We start from the raw sequence: 17,706 nt of genomic DNA, 5'->3' as shown, positions 1-17,706 counted from the left end.
TATTCAGAACAACCCCCTCAAGTAGACACTTGTTCCTAGCTTGCCAAAGAAGAAAAATCGTAGCCAAAAACCTTGCTTTTGTGGTACATGTATGTGTTATATTTGATAGGTGTCCTAAGACAATTGTTTTGTGATTTGTACTATTTATTTTGATAAAAAAGATTTACTATTTGAGTGTACATTGTTTATGTGTTTGAATGGTCTTAAACTCACTTACTGAATATCCGCAATACGATTCATAACATAAGAGGATTTGTGATTAGATCACAACTAGTGAGCATTTTTACATGTGTAATTATGAAAGTATTGGAATATTCCCTAGTCAATGAATTGATGTATCTGGACATTATCAATTATGTGAGACTAGCACGTGTTATACTCCTTGGTCTGACCAAGTAGTTGTTACTCACTAGCTGGAGACATTGGGATGCCAAGAGTTAAGCGTGAATGCTAGTTGTGGTAATTAGTTCATTGGTATAACTTGCTGTAAGACTTTATATGGTTCTCTACATATATGGATATGTCTGAAGTTCTTACTGCAGCTCGAGTGCAAGTTTCCTTCGACTTGAGGTATTCAAATCACCTTGGTCATGAAGATTTATATTTTGACATCTTAAGCAAAGTATTTTCATGGAGATATGGACTCGAGATGATTGGGTATAATTCGAAGTGCCCGAAGGTGTTTAAATAGCCCATAGAGGATTCACCGCTCTACAGAGAGACGTATACCCTATGACCACTTATTAGGTTGTTACTCAAAGCGTTTGCAAAGCCTCACATGTTAAGAGTATGAGACTCTTAGACACATAATTGAAGTAATTCGAATCCACATGATAAGTAAATATTACTTGGGCTAAGTGTGACATAGTCAACCTAGTAGAGACAGACATATAGACTATGTTCTGAACCAAGTAGATATAAGATGAGTGAAAGGAACGATACATGACTCATTGTAGTTGCTAAAGGGTTCAGAACTTGTTCTGAAATTAACTATGATTTTCTGATTAATTGAGGATCATGATGTACTACTAGGTGTCACTCATGATCGATTCATAATTAAATAATTAATTATGGAGGGCCAAGATAAATCGGGAACCTATTGTGTCACATGCACTATGAGTATCTGAAAGATGTAAAACAAGTTTGAGAATTCGATTCTCAGATGTTTGGTTGAACCAAACAAAAAATAAATATGGAAAGATATTTGTCGAAACGGAAGTGTGGATGAGCCATAACTATTATAGAAGATATGGTTTCATAATGATTTGATAATAAACCAAAAGGAGTTTAGTTTAGTTATAAAACAACTTGGTTTAATAATAAACCAAATAAGTTTGATTTATTTATTAACCAAGATGGTTTGATTTTGAACCAAACTTATTCTTAATGGTAATGGATCGATTTGGTTTTACTTATTGGGTTGAGGAGATGACTTGCTCCCCAAGTCATGTAGAGGTCTATAAATACCCCTCCATGAGGAGAAACATATAAATGTAGATTCATTGGTTTAGGTTTTTGGAAAACCCTAGGCACCCTCTCTCTCCTCTCCCTCTCCTTGTCGCCGGCCACCCAGAAGACAAGGGAGATTTTTCTTGCAAAGCTTCTCCGCTTATTCTCCTCTTGGATCGCATCGCCTTCACGCTTAGCTAGTACCAATCGGAGGCGAACCTTGTTGCTCAACAGAGTTGTCATGAAGATCTCGTCGTGGATACGAATAGAGGCGAGGTTCGTGAATGTCACTAATGTTGATGCTCTTTCCCCTTCGCATCATCCGTAAGATATACCTAGAATAATTGTTATTCTTTTATTTTGTAACAATTTATTTTACGCTTATGCCTGCACGTGTTGTATTTTGCATGCGTGGGTGTGTGTGAAGGATCGAAAGATGTGATAGAGGGGGGGGGGGGGAATATCGCTTGTTGGGACCTTGACGTTCGCTAGAGGGGGGGTGAATAGCGTCTCACCCAAATCGTCACTTCCTACGCTTGTTAGTCCACAACGGAAATAAAAATACTAACAAACAAAAGCTAAGCTAACCCTAGAAAACAATAAACAAGAAGCAAACCCAACGACACGTTGTTTAACGTGGTTCGGAGATGAAGCTCCTACTCCACGGCTGTCCGTAAGGTGGACGATCCCGATCCGTCGGTGGATGACTCCCCGGAAAACCTCCAGCTAGCTCAAGCTCCTTGTCGGTGGAGAAACCTCACCACAAATACTTGAATACAAGCACACCGATCACATGAAGGCTTGGGAGACTCTAATAGGCTTTAACCAAGTCTATTTCGTCAACCATGCCCAAGCACCTCGAGCTCTATTAAATAGAGCTCGAGAGGAAAACACTAAGCTGTTTTCCCGCTACCAGTCGACTGGTCCTTTAAGTGAAGCCGACCGTTATCCAACGTTCGACTACCAGTCGACTGCTACAGTGTACTAGTCGACTGCTACAGTGCTGCTACAGTGTCACAACAGTGTTGCTATAATGTCGCTACAGTACTGCTACAGTAAATCCTAAAACACATAGAATTTTGCCCTGAGTACAATCACTCAGCACTCGTCCTCGCCCGACCAACCTAGACCTAGCCTTCTAGCCTCCTCCATCAGCCTCGCGTCCCTCGGATGTCTCCCCATCCTTCACGTCTTGCCTTCTGGAGCTTCCTTCGGCCTTGTCCATATTGTCGGGTCTTCCTTTGCCAAGAGGCTCCTCACCTCCGGGACTTCATTCATTGCCAAGTCACACTCGGACTTACGTTGCCAAGACTACATGCTTGGACTTACACCGCCAAGACTCATTCTTGGACTTTCCTCCTTTGCCAAGATCACACTTGGACTTTCCTTATTGTACCTGTATCCTGCACACTCACAATGCATATCAAATACAACAATAAACCTAACTTAAACCTTTGCCCAAACATCAAAACCTAGGGCACCTAGATTGCTCCAACATATCGCACATTAAAAACTTTTATTTTCGTAAAACCAATCAAAATAAGCAGCGGAAAATAGAAGATTCTTTTGGTTACTTGGTTCAGAGCCTATGTCAACTTCTACTCTAAGACCCGCGATATCACACCGACAATTCACTAAAACTCTTCTTTCCGAAATCCTTCGGAGGGAAGTAATTCATACAGATGCAAAGTATAAGATAGTAACAACCTACTATCTTATTTTAATTCAAGTACAATGCAAGTTAAATAATATTTATACCGAAAAAAAAATGTCGATGAAGTTTGTCGGCGCTATGTCGGAGCAATAGCTTGCTTGAAGGTGTGTTGCATAACAGTAGCACGAACAGAGTCTTTGCACAGAGGTGAATTGAAAACTGATTACCTGCCTCGGACCTCGAGCTCCTTTTTATAAGAATCGTCATCGTTCGGTCGACCGATCCTCGGGTTCGGTCGACCGAACCTGCTCCCTTCTTCGCTGAGATCCGATCTTCGAACATTAATGATGTTTAATGGTTCAGTCAATCGATCACCATGTTCGGTCGACCGAATATTGAACCTTCCCTGTTCGTCGAAATTCGCACTTAATGCACCATTAATGTGAGATTTTTCTGTCGACCGATACTCTGGTTCATTCGATCGATCAGCTAGGTTTCCTTCTCTGTTTTGCCTCGGTCTAATTTGTGCCACATTATCATGGTTCAGTCGACCGATCCTCTGGTTCAGTCGACCGATCAAGCTTTGATTAGATTATGCTATGCTTTGGTCTGAACTAGTCTCTGGTCTGAGTTAGCCTTATTCGGTCAACCGATCCTCCGGTTCGGTCGACCGATCAGGTCATTTCCTGCAAAATAGAGTTAGATAATTCTCTGCAAAATAAAGGTTAGCACAGTAATATAGTGAAATGCATATGTAGTAAAAGATAGTAACACTGGCTTGATCTCAACTTGGAAACCTTCTCGGTTTCTTCAGTTGGATCAGCGACCTAGGATTTGTTCCTACTCGGAATACGACCTCACTGTCGCTCCTCCAGTTGCTTACCTCAACTTACCTGCCAAACCTTGGTCTCTAAACCTGTTCAGACTTTGCCGCTTAGCATCAGATTAGCCCTCCAGACTTTCCCTCGATCTTCGGTCCTCCAAACCTATCGAGCTTCCCTGCCAAGTGTCGGGTCCTCTCGACCCACTTGGTCTTTCCGCTTGACTTCCACGATCTGCTAAGTCTTTCTTGCCTAGTCACGACTAGGGCTTTCCCAGTTGAGTAAACAGCCTTCACACTCAGTCAACTTGTTAGATCACAACAAAACTTAACTTGAACCTTTGACAATATCAAAACTCAGGTTCGATTTTGGTGCACTCTGCACCAATAGTGTGTTGTAATAAATTAGAAATTTATTATATTTTTATTTTTTTGTTGCGTATGTTTTGTGAAAACGTCTAAAGACTCATAACCCCAACAGTATATTCCCATGAAACACTCTTAGTAGTTGCTTGTGAGTGGAGATTAATTGCCGCATACATAGCCAATGCCACACCTTGTCCCATAACATCTTGCTGATAAGACAAGCAAAATAGAGATGATCCAGTGTTTCATCTGCTTGCCTACAAAGAGGACAAACGTTGTCCATCTCATAAACCAACCTATCTTTGGTGCCCAACCGTCCATGAGCCATTAGCCATAAAGTGAACTGATGCTTGGGTATAAGGTAGGATTTCCACACCACCTTTGCCTATACCTTGATGGCGCCTCTTGGTCTGAAGGCTTCATAGGCTGAAGCTGTACCCATGCTTTGATCACCAGAAAACCACCTAATCAGCAGCTCGGAAGCAAACTGACCTGCAGGTGCTAGGATTTACAGTGTATCCTGGATATGAAGTAACCTCTTGATCAGTGCTGACTCAGAGTGCTTGCCTTGCCATCCCCATCGCATACACAGTCATAAAGTGAACCATTCTTTGGTATTTCTCTTTCTCATTTAATGTGCGTATTTGTCATAGTTTCATATCACCTAACTGAAGCATTTATTGATTGTCTAAATGTATGTTCGTACCATCTTAAATATGTTTTCCAAAGTTTTCCCTCAATAGGTGCAACTTTGACTCTCTATAATGTTCTCATTTCTTATCAGTCCATCCTCGTATATCCGTACATCAACTTTAACTCAAATCATAGCGCAACATTCAACCCATATAACATAGTAAGTCTAACTGCTGTTTTGCAGAATTTCCCTTAAAAAACACATAGCACTCTCCTCCATTTCAACCATCTTATTTGTGTTTTATATAAGTCATCTCTCTTAACTCCTCCATCCTTTTGCAAAAATAATCCTAAATAGTTAAAGTTTCAATTACAAATAACTCGTTATTTCCTATCTTAACAATAGTCTTATTACGTCTAATATCACTAAAATTAAATTCCATATATTCTGTCATGTTGGTGCTGGAGCACAACAGTAAATCCAAAGTTTTGATGTATGATTAAGATTAAAGATATGTTCGTTGAAATCTAACAAGTTTGTCTTTAAGTGTGCAGGAGCAGGTTACTTAACAGATGGTGAAGTCCTGGTTGGAACCATGCCAAAGCCCCAGTTAAGCAAGGCAAATAAAGTCCTGGTTAGGAACAGGCACTGGCTAAGTCCTAGTAGAGCTAGGCAAGTGAAGTCATAATTGGGAATCAAGCAGGAGCTAAATCTTGATTGGGAACTAAGCAAGAAAGTCCTAGTTGGGAACTAGGTGGATCAAATCCAAGTGGAGTGAGCTGAAGACTTGGCAAACAAGTCCAAGTGGAGTCAGTTGGGAGTTGAAGTTTAACAACTCATACTAGATGGGTTAGCTTGGAGCTAAACACCTAGTTAAGTAAGTGCAAACAACTTGACAATTTTTAGCGTACTCATTACGCGCAAAGTTCGAGGGTTCTAAGCGATCAGAAGGGGGTTCGGGCGATTGGCTGGTGATAACTCTCAACGAGCGAAGTCGAAGGGTTCTGGGTGACCACAACTATGGTCGAGGCGACTGGACTGTACAGGCGACCAGAGCTGCAGGCAATCGGTAGAAAATGAGATTCAATGATCCGAGCGAGACAATCAAGACCAGATTTGACCATGTTCCAAGTGATCAGAGGGCTTCTAGTCACTCGGAGAATGCGAACGACGTTATCTATCGAATAAAAGTTGTAACCACATCAACAGTTTCCAGGTTACCGAGGAGGTTCTAGTCGACCGAAGCTTGTCATATTAGCAACAAAAGAGTTATAAGAAGGGTCTCGAGGCAGAGGTTTCATAACAACTCTTGATCATTCCAATACTCTATTCGTGCTCATACTCGGTGTGCTCGTTGCGTCTCCCATGCTCTGCGATGACATGATGCAACCTTGGGCTTCATCTTCAAAACGGAAACACTTAGCATATAACTCGTTCATATTTTTGTTGTCATATTTCTATTGATTTTGTGCTTTAATTTTTAGATTCTTTTTAATGTTTCTCCACCTCTAGAAGCTTTTTGGAAAGGAGGAATTATAAATAAGAATCACATTTTTTTATGCCGTGTGACTATATTTGCATGTTTATGTTGGAATCGAATTCGAAATTCAATGATCTTGTTTCTACACTCCTATGCACAGCGGAAATTTGAAATTTTATTTGTGATTTAACAATTAAATCAAAGGAGTATTCGTATGGTTTTAAAACAAACATAACCATGATCTTTATCTAAGTATGCATTACAATCTAACCGTATAAGTAAGATCCTTAAAAACATACCAAAGATAAATTATCATGTGATTGATTCATATAATGCTAATTTAATCATTTTATTTAAACATGCCAAACTATCTAAAAAAAACATATTAGATCATTTAAGCAAAACCTAAATAAAACTATTAACACATGCATTAATATACATGCGAATCAAAGTACAAACATAAACATACCTTCCAAACAACTTGTGTTTGGGATGACTCTAACTATTCCGGTTATAGTGAAATACTCTTTGTTGTTGTCACGAGCTCGTACTTCCTTCGTCTAATTCGGTCCACGATCGGAGTCCTCTTTCCAACACTTGATCGCATTAGAGATCAAGTATCATTTTTCGTCGAGACGATCAAAATATCTTCCTCGAAGATGAGGAAGGGGCTGTCCAATTACCCCTTCACAAGGGGTTGTCTAATAGCCCTCAACAAGGGGCTATGCCTTCCAAAATTCTGCAAGAAAGTGGGTGGCAAAAATACTTCTCAAAGAGGAGAAATAACAAGGAGATTAGACTTTTCGATAGAAGAGAGGGAGAAGATCTCTATCTTCTTTCTTTAGAAGGTGCTGCCAAAATTCTCCAAATAGATTAGAGGATATGCACGCCGGAACTCCAAATAAAGGAAGAAGAAGCTTGCTGTCCGAAATTTAGCAAGCTCTCAAAATGTTGTTGCCAAAAATCCTTTCTCCAAAAATGAAGCCGTAGTTCTCATCAAGAGCTTCACAATAGAGCTTTCTTCTCTAATAGTTTCAAAGAGCAAGAAGAAAAAAAAACGTGGAGTGAGTGGAAGAGTGAGTGGGGAAAGTGGATTAGTGGAGGAAATGTGCTCCATTATTTCCAAAACGTGGAGGTTAAGGGAAAAAGAAAAGATAATTTTTTTTTTCATTCTCACGTTGAACCAAGTTTCCTTTTTGATTTTTTTTCATGATGCAGTTTAATTGTAATTGCATTTCGGCTTGAACTTTCAAGACCCATTGTCTCTTCCATCTTAGTCTATTGGATTTTTAGAATTTTTCTAGAGCCGAATAATGCGAGTCCATTGTAATTATATCAACGATCCAATATTGTTGACGCGACAAACACATTTGCTCGCTATTACAATAATATAAATCAAATTTATATACTTTGTGTGGAACTCTTCCACTCTCCTTGTTTCTATTGATTGAAAATCAATCTAACATTTGATCATATCAAACTTTATTTGTCAACACACGGTCTGATCGCATCAAACTTTATTCGCCAAATTTAACTACTTGAATTTGACTTTCTCAATGGGAAATAGAGAAACCAATACTTGTGTGACTCTCAATGGTTCAGGGATATTGCTAGCCGTGGGTTCACAACTCTTTGTGATTCAGGACTATACTTGTCCTTTATTCGGGCATACCCTTAATAGCCTCATTCTATGATTAACTCCTTAATTATAGGACGTCAGAACTAATTCTGATTAACACCCAACGAATCATGGTAAGAGCGTCTAACAACACTGCCCCATGATTCCCTAGGTATCACTTAATAGTGCCTGCAAGAACCAATCGATTGTGGTTAACGTACAGTCCGGCCCCTTCATCTCATATATCCCGATCGAATCTACAACCATTGATATATCGAGGGTTGTATATTGATTCAATAGCCATGTGATATATCTTATAATGATATCGTATGTGTAATTAGGAAACTCCTTTACTAAAGTACATCTTATAACTCTGATTAGAGACTTCATTCACTATAAAACAATATATTACATAGCATATCCACGCCTGTGGGTGTGTGGAGAATCCCCGACTACAATACACTCCTATATGTTTCATTACTACACCCAATCTCACCACTGATGACCCTAATAGAGTTGATAAATGAGTCAAAGTGCAGCCTCATCATATAGAATCTCAGTGTTGTCTTGGGTAAGGACTACTAGTGTACAACCACAACCAAAGACTTATAAAAAAGGGCAGCCCCGTGCACGAAGCTCCCGCTATGCGGGGTTCCGGGGAAGGATCCATTGTACGCAGCCTTATCCTGCTTTTTGCAAGAGGTTGTTTCCAGGATTCGAACTCGTGACCTTTTGGTCACAAAGCAACAACTTTACCGTTGCTCCAAGACTCCCTTTCCCCAGACAACCAAAGACTTATCCACTCGATAAATGATAACCACTTGGAAAGTCTATGTGAGGGATGTTCGATAAACTCATCATATGATCACCCATCTATATGTTTGAACATCTCTATGTCCTTACCAATGAAACATGGTACACTACATCACAAATGCTAGTTTCTATAGTCTTTTATCCTTGTTTATTAGACGCCCCAATTGACTAGGAACAAATTTAGAATATACAGTGAATATTGATGTATTTCATGATGACCATCATATGTACCACCACATCTCACTATAGTATATTCAAGGACTTTATCTATGCCTATAGCATGGGTATAAAGATAAAGTAATGCCAAACTGAATTGAATTATATTAAAATAAAGGCTGTTTATTTTCAAGAGTCAATAAAGTCCTAGCCAACAATTGGCTTTGCAAGGCACCTACTCTAATAGTTTCCATAAAATTCTTGCATGCTTGAATTGCTAACTATCTGAAGTTGCATGCTCGTAAAGTTTGTTAAGGGTTGTGTGTTTGATCGAGTTTAATATTTACTCTTTGACGTGTATCATCTACCAAAATAATATCATTTGTAAACAACATGCACAGATAATGTGTCCTGGATGTGTGTAGTGAATTCATCCATAATTAGTGTAAAAAGATAAGGACTTAGAGTTGATCTTTAACGTAACTTTATTTTTATGGGAAAAACTTCGATTAATCTGCTTGGAGTTTTACTCTTGTCATTACATTTTTATACATATCCTTAATTATTTCAATATACACTAACACTTTTTTTCCTAGAATTCTCAACATAATTTCTCTTAGGACTTTATCATAAACTTTTTCTACTCCTGATACTATTTAATTAGTTGTATGAGAAAATGTATAGCTTCTATTGTCAATCTTCTTGACATAAATCCAAATTGATTTTCGATCACCATGATCTCCTTCCATAGTCTTTTTTTCTATTATCTTTTCCAAAGTTTTATAACATGATTTATTAGCTTAGTACCCCTATAATTCGCATAATTATATATGTCTCCTTTGTTTTTATATAAGGGGATTAGAGTACTTCCATCTGGTGATCAAATATTTTTTCCGTTTCAATATCAAGTTGAATATTTAATAAGTCATTCAATACCTTATTTCTCTAGCAACTTTTATACCTCTATCAGAATATCATCTTATCTAACAGCTTTTCCATTTTGCATCGCATTTAAAGCTTGTTCTACTTCTGACGTTTGAATTGTACAATAAAAATTTAAATTTCTATACTCCTCTAACTTACTTAAATTACCTAAGTTAAATTGTTCACCTAAACCTTCATTAAAAAGTTGATGAATATAACACTTTTATCACTCTTGTATTTCCACATCCTTCACTCTTGACTTCACTTACCTCTTTCTTGGCCTCTTTCTTAGCTATTGCATACTTTTTAAAGTTTTCCTCGTTCTTACAAGTGTATAATAACTTATAGGTTGTTCGTTTTTCCTTCATTATCTCTTATACTTTCTCATCCACCACCAACATTCTTTACTTAGTAGTGCACGTCCTTTTGACTCACCGAATACACTTTTGACTATCATTTTCAACTTTAATGTCATCTTATCTCATGTCATATTCGAGTCGCATGCAATTCTCCTAATACTTGTATACCTACCGCTCTTCATAAATATATTTTTTTCTCATCCTTTAATTTTCATTACTTGATTTTAAGAGTCGTGCACATTTTCCTTCTATTAATATAATGCTTGAGACGCATATTTAATACTATTATCTTTTTTTTAGAGAGGGTAAATATATTACTAAAACAGAATATTACAAAGAATACACCTAGAGGGCATCTAAGAACCAAGACACATGAGTTTGTATCTTTAGGAACATGCTATCTACATTTAGGACAACCCCTTCATGTGGGCACTTGTTCCTAGTTTTCTTTAGGATGACCTTGCAATTTTTATAGGTCTTTCTATCCTTCCTTCTAACCATAAGAAAGTCACTTTACAAATTAAATATTAATATAAATCAATATTTTTCTTTATAACTAGAGCTTTTGGAGTAAGTGGTTAGCCAATCAGCTTTAATTTGATATCCGATCAAGAGGTCGAAGATTCAAATCCTACTTAGTATAAAAAACATGAAGGAGTGAGGGAGCATATTGAAGGCTCTACATCCCATATAGACAACTGCAGTGGTCTATTGTAAGTATAAATGCAAATTGGTCCCTTTCCTATTGGCTTCAGCTTTTGGGATAAGTAGTTAACCAATAAACTTTAACACACATAAAAAGAATGTAATACCTGATGACTCTAAACCAATAAAGCTTTGTTCCATGTGTAGGGGAAGTAATGCAGCTGGGGATGCTATCAACTGTTCAGTTGAATCTTGAGTCTTTAGAAATCCATCTAATAAAAAACCAACAGACCTTGGTCTGATTTCTATTACTCCTCTTATGTATATGTTCATACTCGATCTTTCAGCAATAAGATTCCTCAATTCTTGCATTGTCATTTTCTCAAATATTTGAGGAAGTATGGTTTTAGCAACAACTATAACACTTTCCTGCAAAGTAAACATAAAATTGTAAGAACATAGAAAGAGACGGGACACATGAACTTGAGTAACATGAAGGTTGAAACATTATAGGAACTGAAATGCTTAACTAATAAACATGTTTTTCATTCAATTAGTAGGAACATTGCAAATTAATTATTAGTCAGAACATAACAAAAGATCATGATTGCAGAAGTGTAGTTCAACTGGCATCTACATCAATCACATTCTCATTAAATATTTATACTACCTCGTATTACATATCTAGAAATTACTCTGAAGAGGAAATTTTAATTCTAGCGACATACCTGATTGTCAATGAAGCTAAACTATAGAAGTAATAAATAAAGATAAACATGAGTATAGTGTACAATAGTATACCTGCCAAAGAAAATCTTCAATAGCGGAATCTGATCTTAGCAGTGATAGTATTTTTTCAGAGTTAATGAAAAAACAATGGACAACAGAATCAGTAACCATGTCACAAATATATGGCTTCCCAATTAGCACTTCGTATAATCCCAAAGTAGTTCCATGTGAGAAGGTTGGATGCAATGCATGCTCGTTTGCCAACTTCTTACTGGTCCACTGAGGAGATAAACATTTATTAAATACCAAGATACAGTTGAAGTGAAAAGAAGAGCTTAACTAAAGCATAGCACATGGAGGACTTTGGATCCAACCTTAACCACTCCAATTGATATGAGCCATATTCCAGTGGGCTTCAAACCCTCTTTATACAAGTTTTCACCATGTAGTTTTATTGTTTCCTTGGTTGAATTTTCAAGAGGCTCATGGAAACTAGAGGGTAATGCACCAAGCAAAGGATGTGAACTTAACAGCTCACTGATTTTTGGCATTTTAACCATAGGTGGATTTCTTAGAAGCTTTTTTAGGTCAGTCTGCAAAGTCAGTAGAATTAGCATTGCATAAGTGAAGGATCAAGGAATTTTGTAGGATGGAAATTTCGCTAATGTGAGACTGGGATGTTTCAGCTACCTGCAGAGCATCATATAGATAAAAAGTCTCCTTTTCTTCCAGTAGTCCAACTTGCTCAAGATTTTTCACATATTCACTCAGATGTTTCAGTATAGAATATGTTACTTGTCTTGTCTTGACAACACGGAGAACCTAGAAGCAAGACAAATTTGTTTGAGAAGAGCATGAAGTGCATAGTCATCAGAGACAATTAAAAGTTTTCATTCCATTTTTCTGAAAAATGTTACAGCAATTCAGACTTTATTCAACTAATAGGAGAACAAACAAAACATGTGTGGAATTATTAACTATCTCAACTTGTCCCTGAAACAAAGGATAAACGTGCTAATTGTTATAATGTCAGCCTAAGCATCTCCAACAGAAGTATGATTCTTCAAGGAATGCACTAGAAGTTACATACCTGGGGAAATGCTAGGCGAACATCTTCCAAAAATTTTAGAGCTTCCTCACCTTCTTCATTGCTTTCATCGATGACAGCAGTAGCAATTGCACTCTCGCCTGGTGAAAGAAGAACTTTCAGTAAAAGTGTCACAAGTAGTCATGCAAACCATCTATAACTAGAGTTATAAAATAAAGTCAAGATTATAAAAAACTGATGTCTGTGTGGTTAAGAATCTCTTCTATGCTAGTGTTGCTGTTCGTACCAATGAGTATTGTATTAGTGCCAACACTTGACATACTTTAGCATGCATTGACACACGCCAAAGCTTATCAAGCTAATATTTGTAATTTTTGGTATTTGTTGCTCTAAAATTTTAATTCAATTAAATTAATTATGTTTGTTAATTTTGTAGCTAGTTGTTTTAAAATTTTAATTCAATTGATAATCTAATTGCTACATAATTATTTTAAAAGTAAAGAAGTTTAGTGGAAGAAAATTAAAGTAGTAAAATTCACCTAGATTCAACTTAACTTGAATTGAAGTACAAAATTAGTAATTCATTTTTAATTTACCTATTTAATTGATATTGTTTTATTTTCAAAAGTAGAAAATCTAAGTGCAAATCATTAAATGAGCAAAAACCCATTTCAATTCATCTTAGCATATTTTAACATGTGCGGAAATGTGTCGAGCATCAATATACTGTGGTACAATAATTTTAGTATTGAATTCACTATCTAATTCGCTAAAGGAAATACCTGAAACATAAAGATGAATATTAAAAGAGGAAAATTCATCTAACTTTCCTTATGTTTATTGAAGGAAATAAACTAAGTGGAAGGAAAGTCAAAGTGTAAAAACTCATTTAAACTTATCTCGGCACACTTTCATGGGTGTTGGTTGTCAACAACAATACAGTGTCCAAAACTATACCATTCTATGTAAGGATAGAAACCCCTGCACAAAATGATATTGTAAACCTTGACTGCTAGTATCCTACAATTTTTCATCTCTCATAAATTGTGTAGCAGGCTCATAGATATCATTTTTAATATTCGTGAACTAGTTTATGAAGCACGTTCTGAACTGATTATTCATTAGCACAAAGATAAACCAAAAACAATGATATACAGATAAAGTGGCAAGTAATGTACCAAGAAAATCATGAAGTTGCCTCCTGGCTATACTATGGGCACGAAGAAATGCTGCACATATATAGCATGCAGACTCCAACCGTTCCACAGTGAAATATGTGACCACCCTCCGTGGAAGTCTTCTCATATGAAGGAACCTATAATACTTTGGGAAATGAACACTGGAATTTAAACCCTTCCAATCAGATAGAGGAGCACTTGCTACCAAATCCATAGCCTCATCGACAGATTGCATCAAGAGGTTTGCTGTAAACTGTGTTATTCTTCCCTCATCAAGCATTCCCCAATAAGCAGCCTGAACACCTGAAACATAAGATAAATTCAGTTCCTTATGTAGTAAAGAACTTGAAAATCGACAGGGCAGTGTATTTTTCACATTTACAATTGAGATATAGCACTGAGTTCTCAAAAAATGTAGAAAATGGAAGAAGAACTAGGCAAACAACAACAACAACAACAACCAAACTTCTATTCCACCAAGTGGGATCAGCTATATGAATTTTCCTATGACTTTGGGCTCAATCCTCTACGAAATCATATTTTATCATTGTTAGCCAAGTCTTCTTTGATCTTCCTCTTTCTCGATTAATTTATGTATTTGTCATGCTTTCATATCGTCTAACTAGGACATTTATTGATAAGTACATATCCATACCATCATAAAGATGTCTCTCGGAGATTTTCCACAATAGGTGCAATTTTGACTTTCTTTCTAATGACCTCCTATGTCCATACATTCATCTTAACATTCTCATCTATGCAACACTCATCTTACACTTGCTTGATTCGTAGTTCAATATTCAACTTTGTATAACATAGCATGTCTAATATTCGTTTAATAAAACTTGTATTTAAGCATTAGAAGTATTTTACGATCACAAAAAACACTTAAAACCCTTTTTCACTTTAACCATCCTATTTATATCCTAAGTAAAATATCTATATCAACTACTACATCCCTTTTCAAAAAGGATCCTAGATAGTTAAAACTCTCAATTACAAATAACACATCATCTCCTATTTTAACAATTACCTTGCTACAATTACCTTGCTACGTCTAATACTACTAAACTTAAATTCCATATTCTTGTCTTTACTATATTAAGCCTAAAACTTTTTTACTTTTAGTGTTTCCCAATGAGATTCGAGCTTAGCATTTACTCCTTCACGTATCTCATCAACCAAACAATGTCATATGTAAACAACATGCAATGTGTCTTATATGTGTTGAGTGAGTTTACCTATGAGTAGTATAAAAATATATAGACTTAAAGTTTATCCTTGATGTAATCCTATCTTTATAGAAAACACTTTTGTTAATTCGCTTGAAATCTTCACTCTTGTCGTTACATTTTTATACATATCCTTAGATATGCTAACACCTTTCTTTTGTAGAATTCCTCATATAATTTCCCTTAATATTCTGTTATAAACTTTTTCTAGGTTAATGAATATCATATCTAAGTCTTGCTTCTTTTTTTAATACTTTCCAATTAGTTGTCCAAGAAGATGTATAGCTTCTATTGGTGACTCTTCATGCATGAATCCAAATTGACTTAATTTTTTTTCTCACTTTTTCCTTAAGCTTCAACTCAACTCATGACGAACCAGTCATGGCATATCCCAAGCCCGGATAAAGGAAGAGGGTTGCGTTAGGTTGTCCGTCAACGTTAAAACTATGACAAATATTCAATGAATGAATTTATTAAACTATTGTACTAATACTATGTTGTTCTCGAGAAGGAATACGTTGTAGGTCCGACTGTAACGTCTCGGCAAAGACCACTACATCTCCAGAATTCGGGTGTAATGCTAAATATGCAAAAGTTTGCGTTGCAAGATCCAACTTTAACGTACCGACAAGGACCGCTACATCTCCATGAGAACTTGAGTATAGTGTTAAATAGGCAAAAAATTTCATACCATAGGTTGGATAAGAACAAATATAATAGGAAAACTAATAATCTAAGATTTGGAATATGGAACATAAGAACCCTCGTAAATCAATGGAGGTAGTAGATATGATGATTAGGAGAAGAATTAGCATTTTGTGTGTACAAGAGATAAAATGGATAGGCGAGAAGGCAAAGATGATAGAGAACACGAGTTTTAAGTTATGGTACACGAGAAAAAGTAAAGCAAAAAATGGAGTGGATATTGTTGTAAATAATTTGTTAAAGGATGAAGTTGCAGTAGTCAGAAAAGGGGATAGAATTATAGCTCTTAAGATAATAGTGGCGAAAGAAACTATAAACATAATTAGTATACATGCACCATAAGTAAGATTAGATGAAGCTACCAAATTAAGGTTTTGGAAAGACTTAGATGAAATATTACAAAACATTCCATCAAATGAAATTATTTTAATAGGAGGTGATCTAAATGGGCATGTCAGAGTAAAAAATGAGGAATATGAGAGGGTGCATGGGGTTATGGGTTTGGAACGAGAAATGAGGAAGGGAAACTATATTAGATTTTGCGATAACATATGCCCTTATATTACCTAATATGTTTTTTTTAAGAAAATAGAAGAAGATTTAGTCATGTTCAAAAGTGAGAATAATAAATTGTAAATTGACTTTCTTATAGTTAGGAAGAAGAATAGAAAGATTTGTAAAGATTGCAAGGTCATCCCTAGAGAAAGCTTAACTACCCAATATAAGTTAGTAGTGTTGGATATACGCCTTAAAAATAGTATCAATAGAAAAATATATATATACGACTCCTAAAATTAAGTGGTGGAAGTTAAAGGAGGGGAAGTAAAATATATTTAAGGAGAAGGTAGGAGTACAAGCATTAGGTGAAATATATGGTGACTCTAATTCGACATGATATAAGATGATATTAAAGTTGAAAATAGTAACTAAGAGTGTACTCGTGAGTCAAAGGGACATGTACCACTAAGTAAGAAATCATGGTGGTGGAATGAGAAAGTATAAGAGAAAGTAAAAGAAAAACAAATAGCTTATAAGAAATTATATATTTGTAAGAACAAGGAAAATTAAAAAAAAATATATAATTGTATTCTTGGCCACATGAAATCCTTAGGTTGCATGAACTACATAGCATAGACCCAAATAAAGAATTAGTAGCGGGGCAAGTTGCTTCACCTAATAGATTCAACCATGGAAATTGACAAGAGTGTAGTGAATTCCAGTAATGATGGAGCTATGAGAGTGGAACCGAAACCAATTTTAAATGACCTTCAAACAGGAAACTTGCCATACCTCGGTCCGGATTCCGTTAGTGTTTGCCACTCTATGATGTCTCATAACATTCAGGTTGTTCATGAATTGTGTGAAGTTCAAGTAGCCCTTCTTAAGGAGTTAGGCTTAACTACTATGGATGTAAGTTGCGAAGTCTGGTTTTGATAAAACTATGGCCGCATGTGGATTCTGTATGTTGCTTAAGTAGTTGATTGTAATAAATGGTAATTTTGCTAAAAAAAAACTATGATGATGAGGATTAATGGAAATTTCCGGAAGGGCCAAGGCCCCAGAGGAACCCCGTTTACGGGACAAGGCCCCAGAGGGACCCCAATATTGGATTTCCGTATTTGGCCACGACCCAGTGACGAGAGTTGCTGACGCCCCGCCACCTGGTACCATGGTTAAACAGATTGATCAATCAAACAAAGGATAAAAGATGGTTAATGCGTCTTCACCTAAAAATGATTTATGATAAATGCTAAAGGGAAATGCCTATAACGTAATGTACGAAGGATACTTATAATAATGTTGATGATACCCATAGTATAATGTTTTATAAAAATATGCTTATATGCCTGTTTGCTTGAATGTTTAACAACAATCCCAAATAAAGGTAGGTTTAAT

The 17,706-nt window shown here is 36.4% G+C and overlaps 1 protein-coding gene across 5 annotated transcripts in view; it reads right to left on the bottom strand.

Annotated features, from left to right (window-relative positions):
* The window catches only part of LOC121976919 (sodium/hydrogen exchanger 8-like), a 106,297-nt gene that overhangs the window by 4,061 nt on the left and 84,530 nt on the right, over nucleotides 1-17,706 (bottom strand). For all 5 annotated transcript variants that reach the window (XM_042529333.1, XM_042529334.1, XM_042529332.1 and 2 more), the window contains 6 exons: nucleotides 13,874-14,176; nucleotides 12,738-12,835; nucleotides 12,338-12,469; nucleotides 12,022-12,240; nucleotides 11,720-11,926; nucleotides 11,086-11,347 (listed from right to left, as the gene is read on the bottom strand). In XM_042529333.1, coding sequence (XP_042385267.1) covers nucleotides 11,086-11,347; nucleotides 11,720-11,926; nucleotides 12,022-12,240; nucleotides 12,338-12,469; nucleotides 12,738-12,835; nucleotides 13,874-14,176 — 1,221 coding nt within the window. The remainder of the gene's footprint in view (nucleotides 1-11,085; nucleotides 11,348-11,719; nucleotides 11,927-12,021; nucleotides 12,241-12,337; nucleotides 12,470-12,737; nucleotides 12,836-13,873; nucleotides 14,177-17,706) is intronic.

This window comes from Zingiber officinale, chromosome 4B (assembly GCF_018446385.1).
Source record: "Zingiber officinale cultivar Zhangliang chromosome 4B, Zo_v1.1, whole genome shotgun sequence".
In the NCBI taxonomy this organism is placed as follows: domain Eukaryota; kingdom Viridiplantae; phylum Streptophyta; class Magnoliopsida; order Zingiberales; family Zingiberaceae; genus Zingiber; species Zingiber officinale.
The sequence above is the reverse complement of the archived record's forward strand: the minus strand, read 5'-3'. Positions and strand labels throughout refer to the sequence as shown.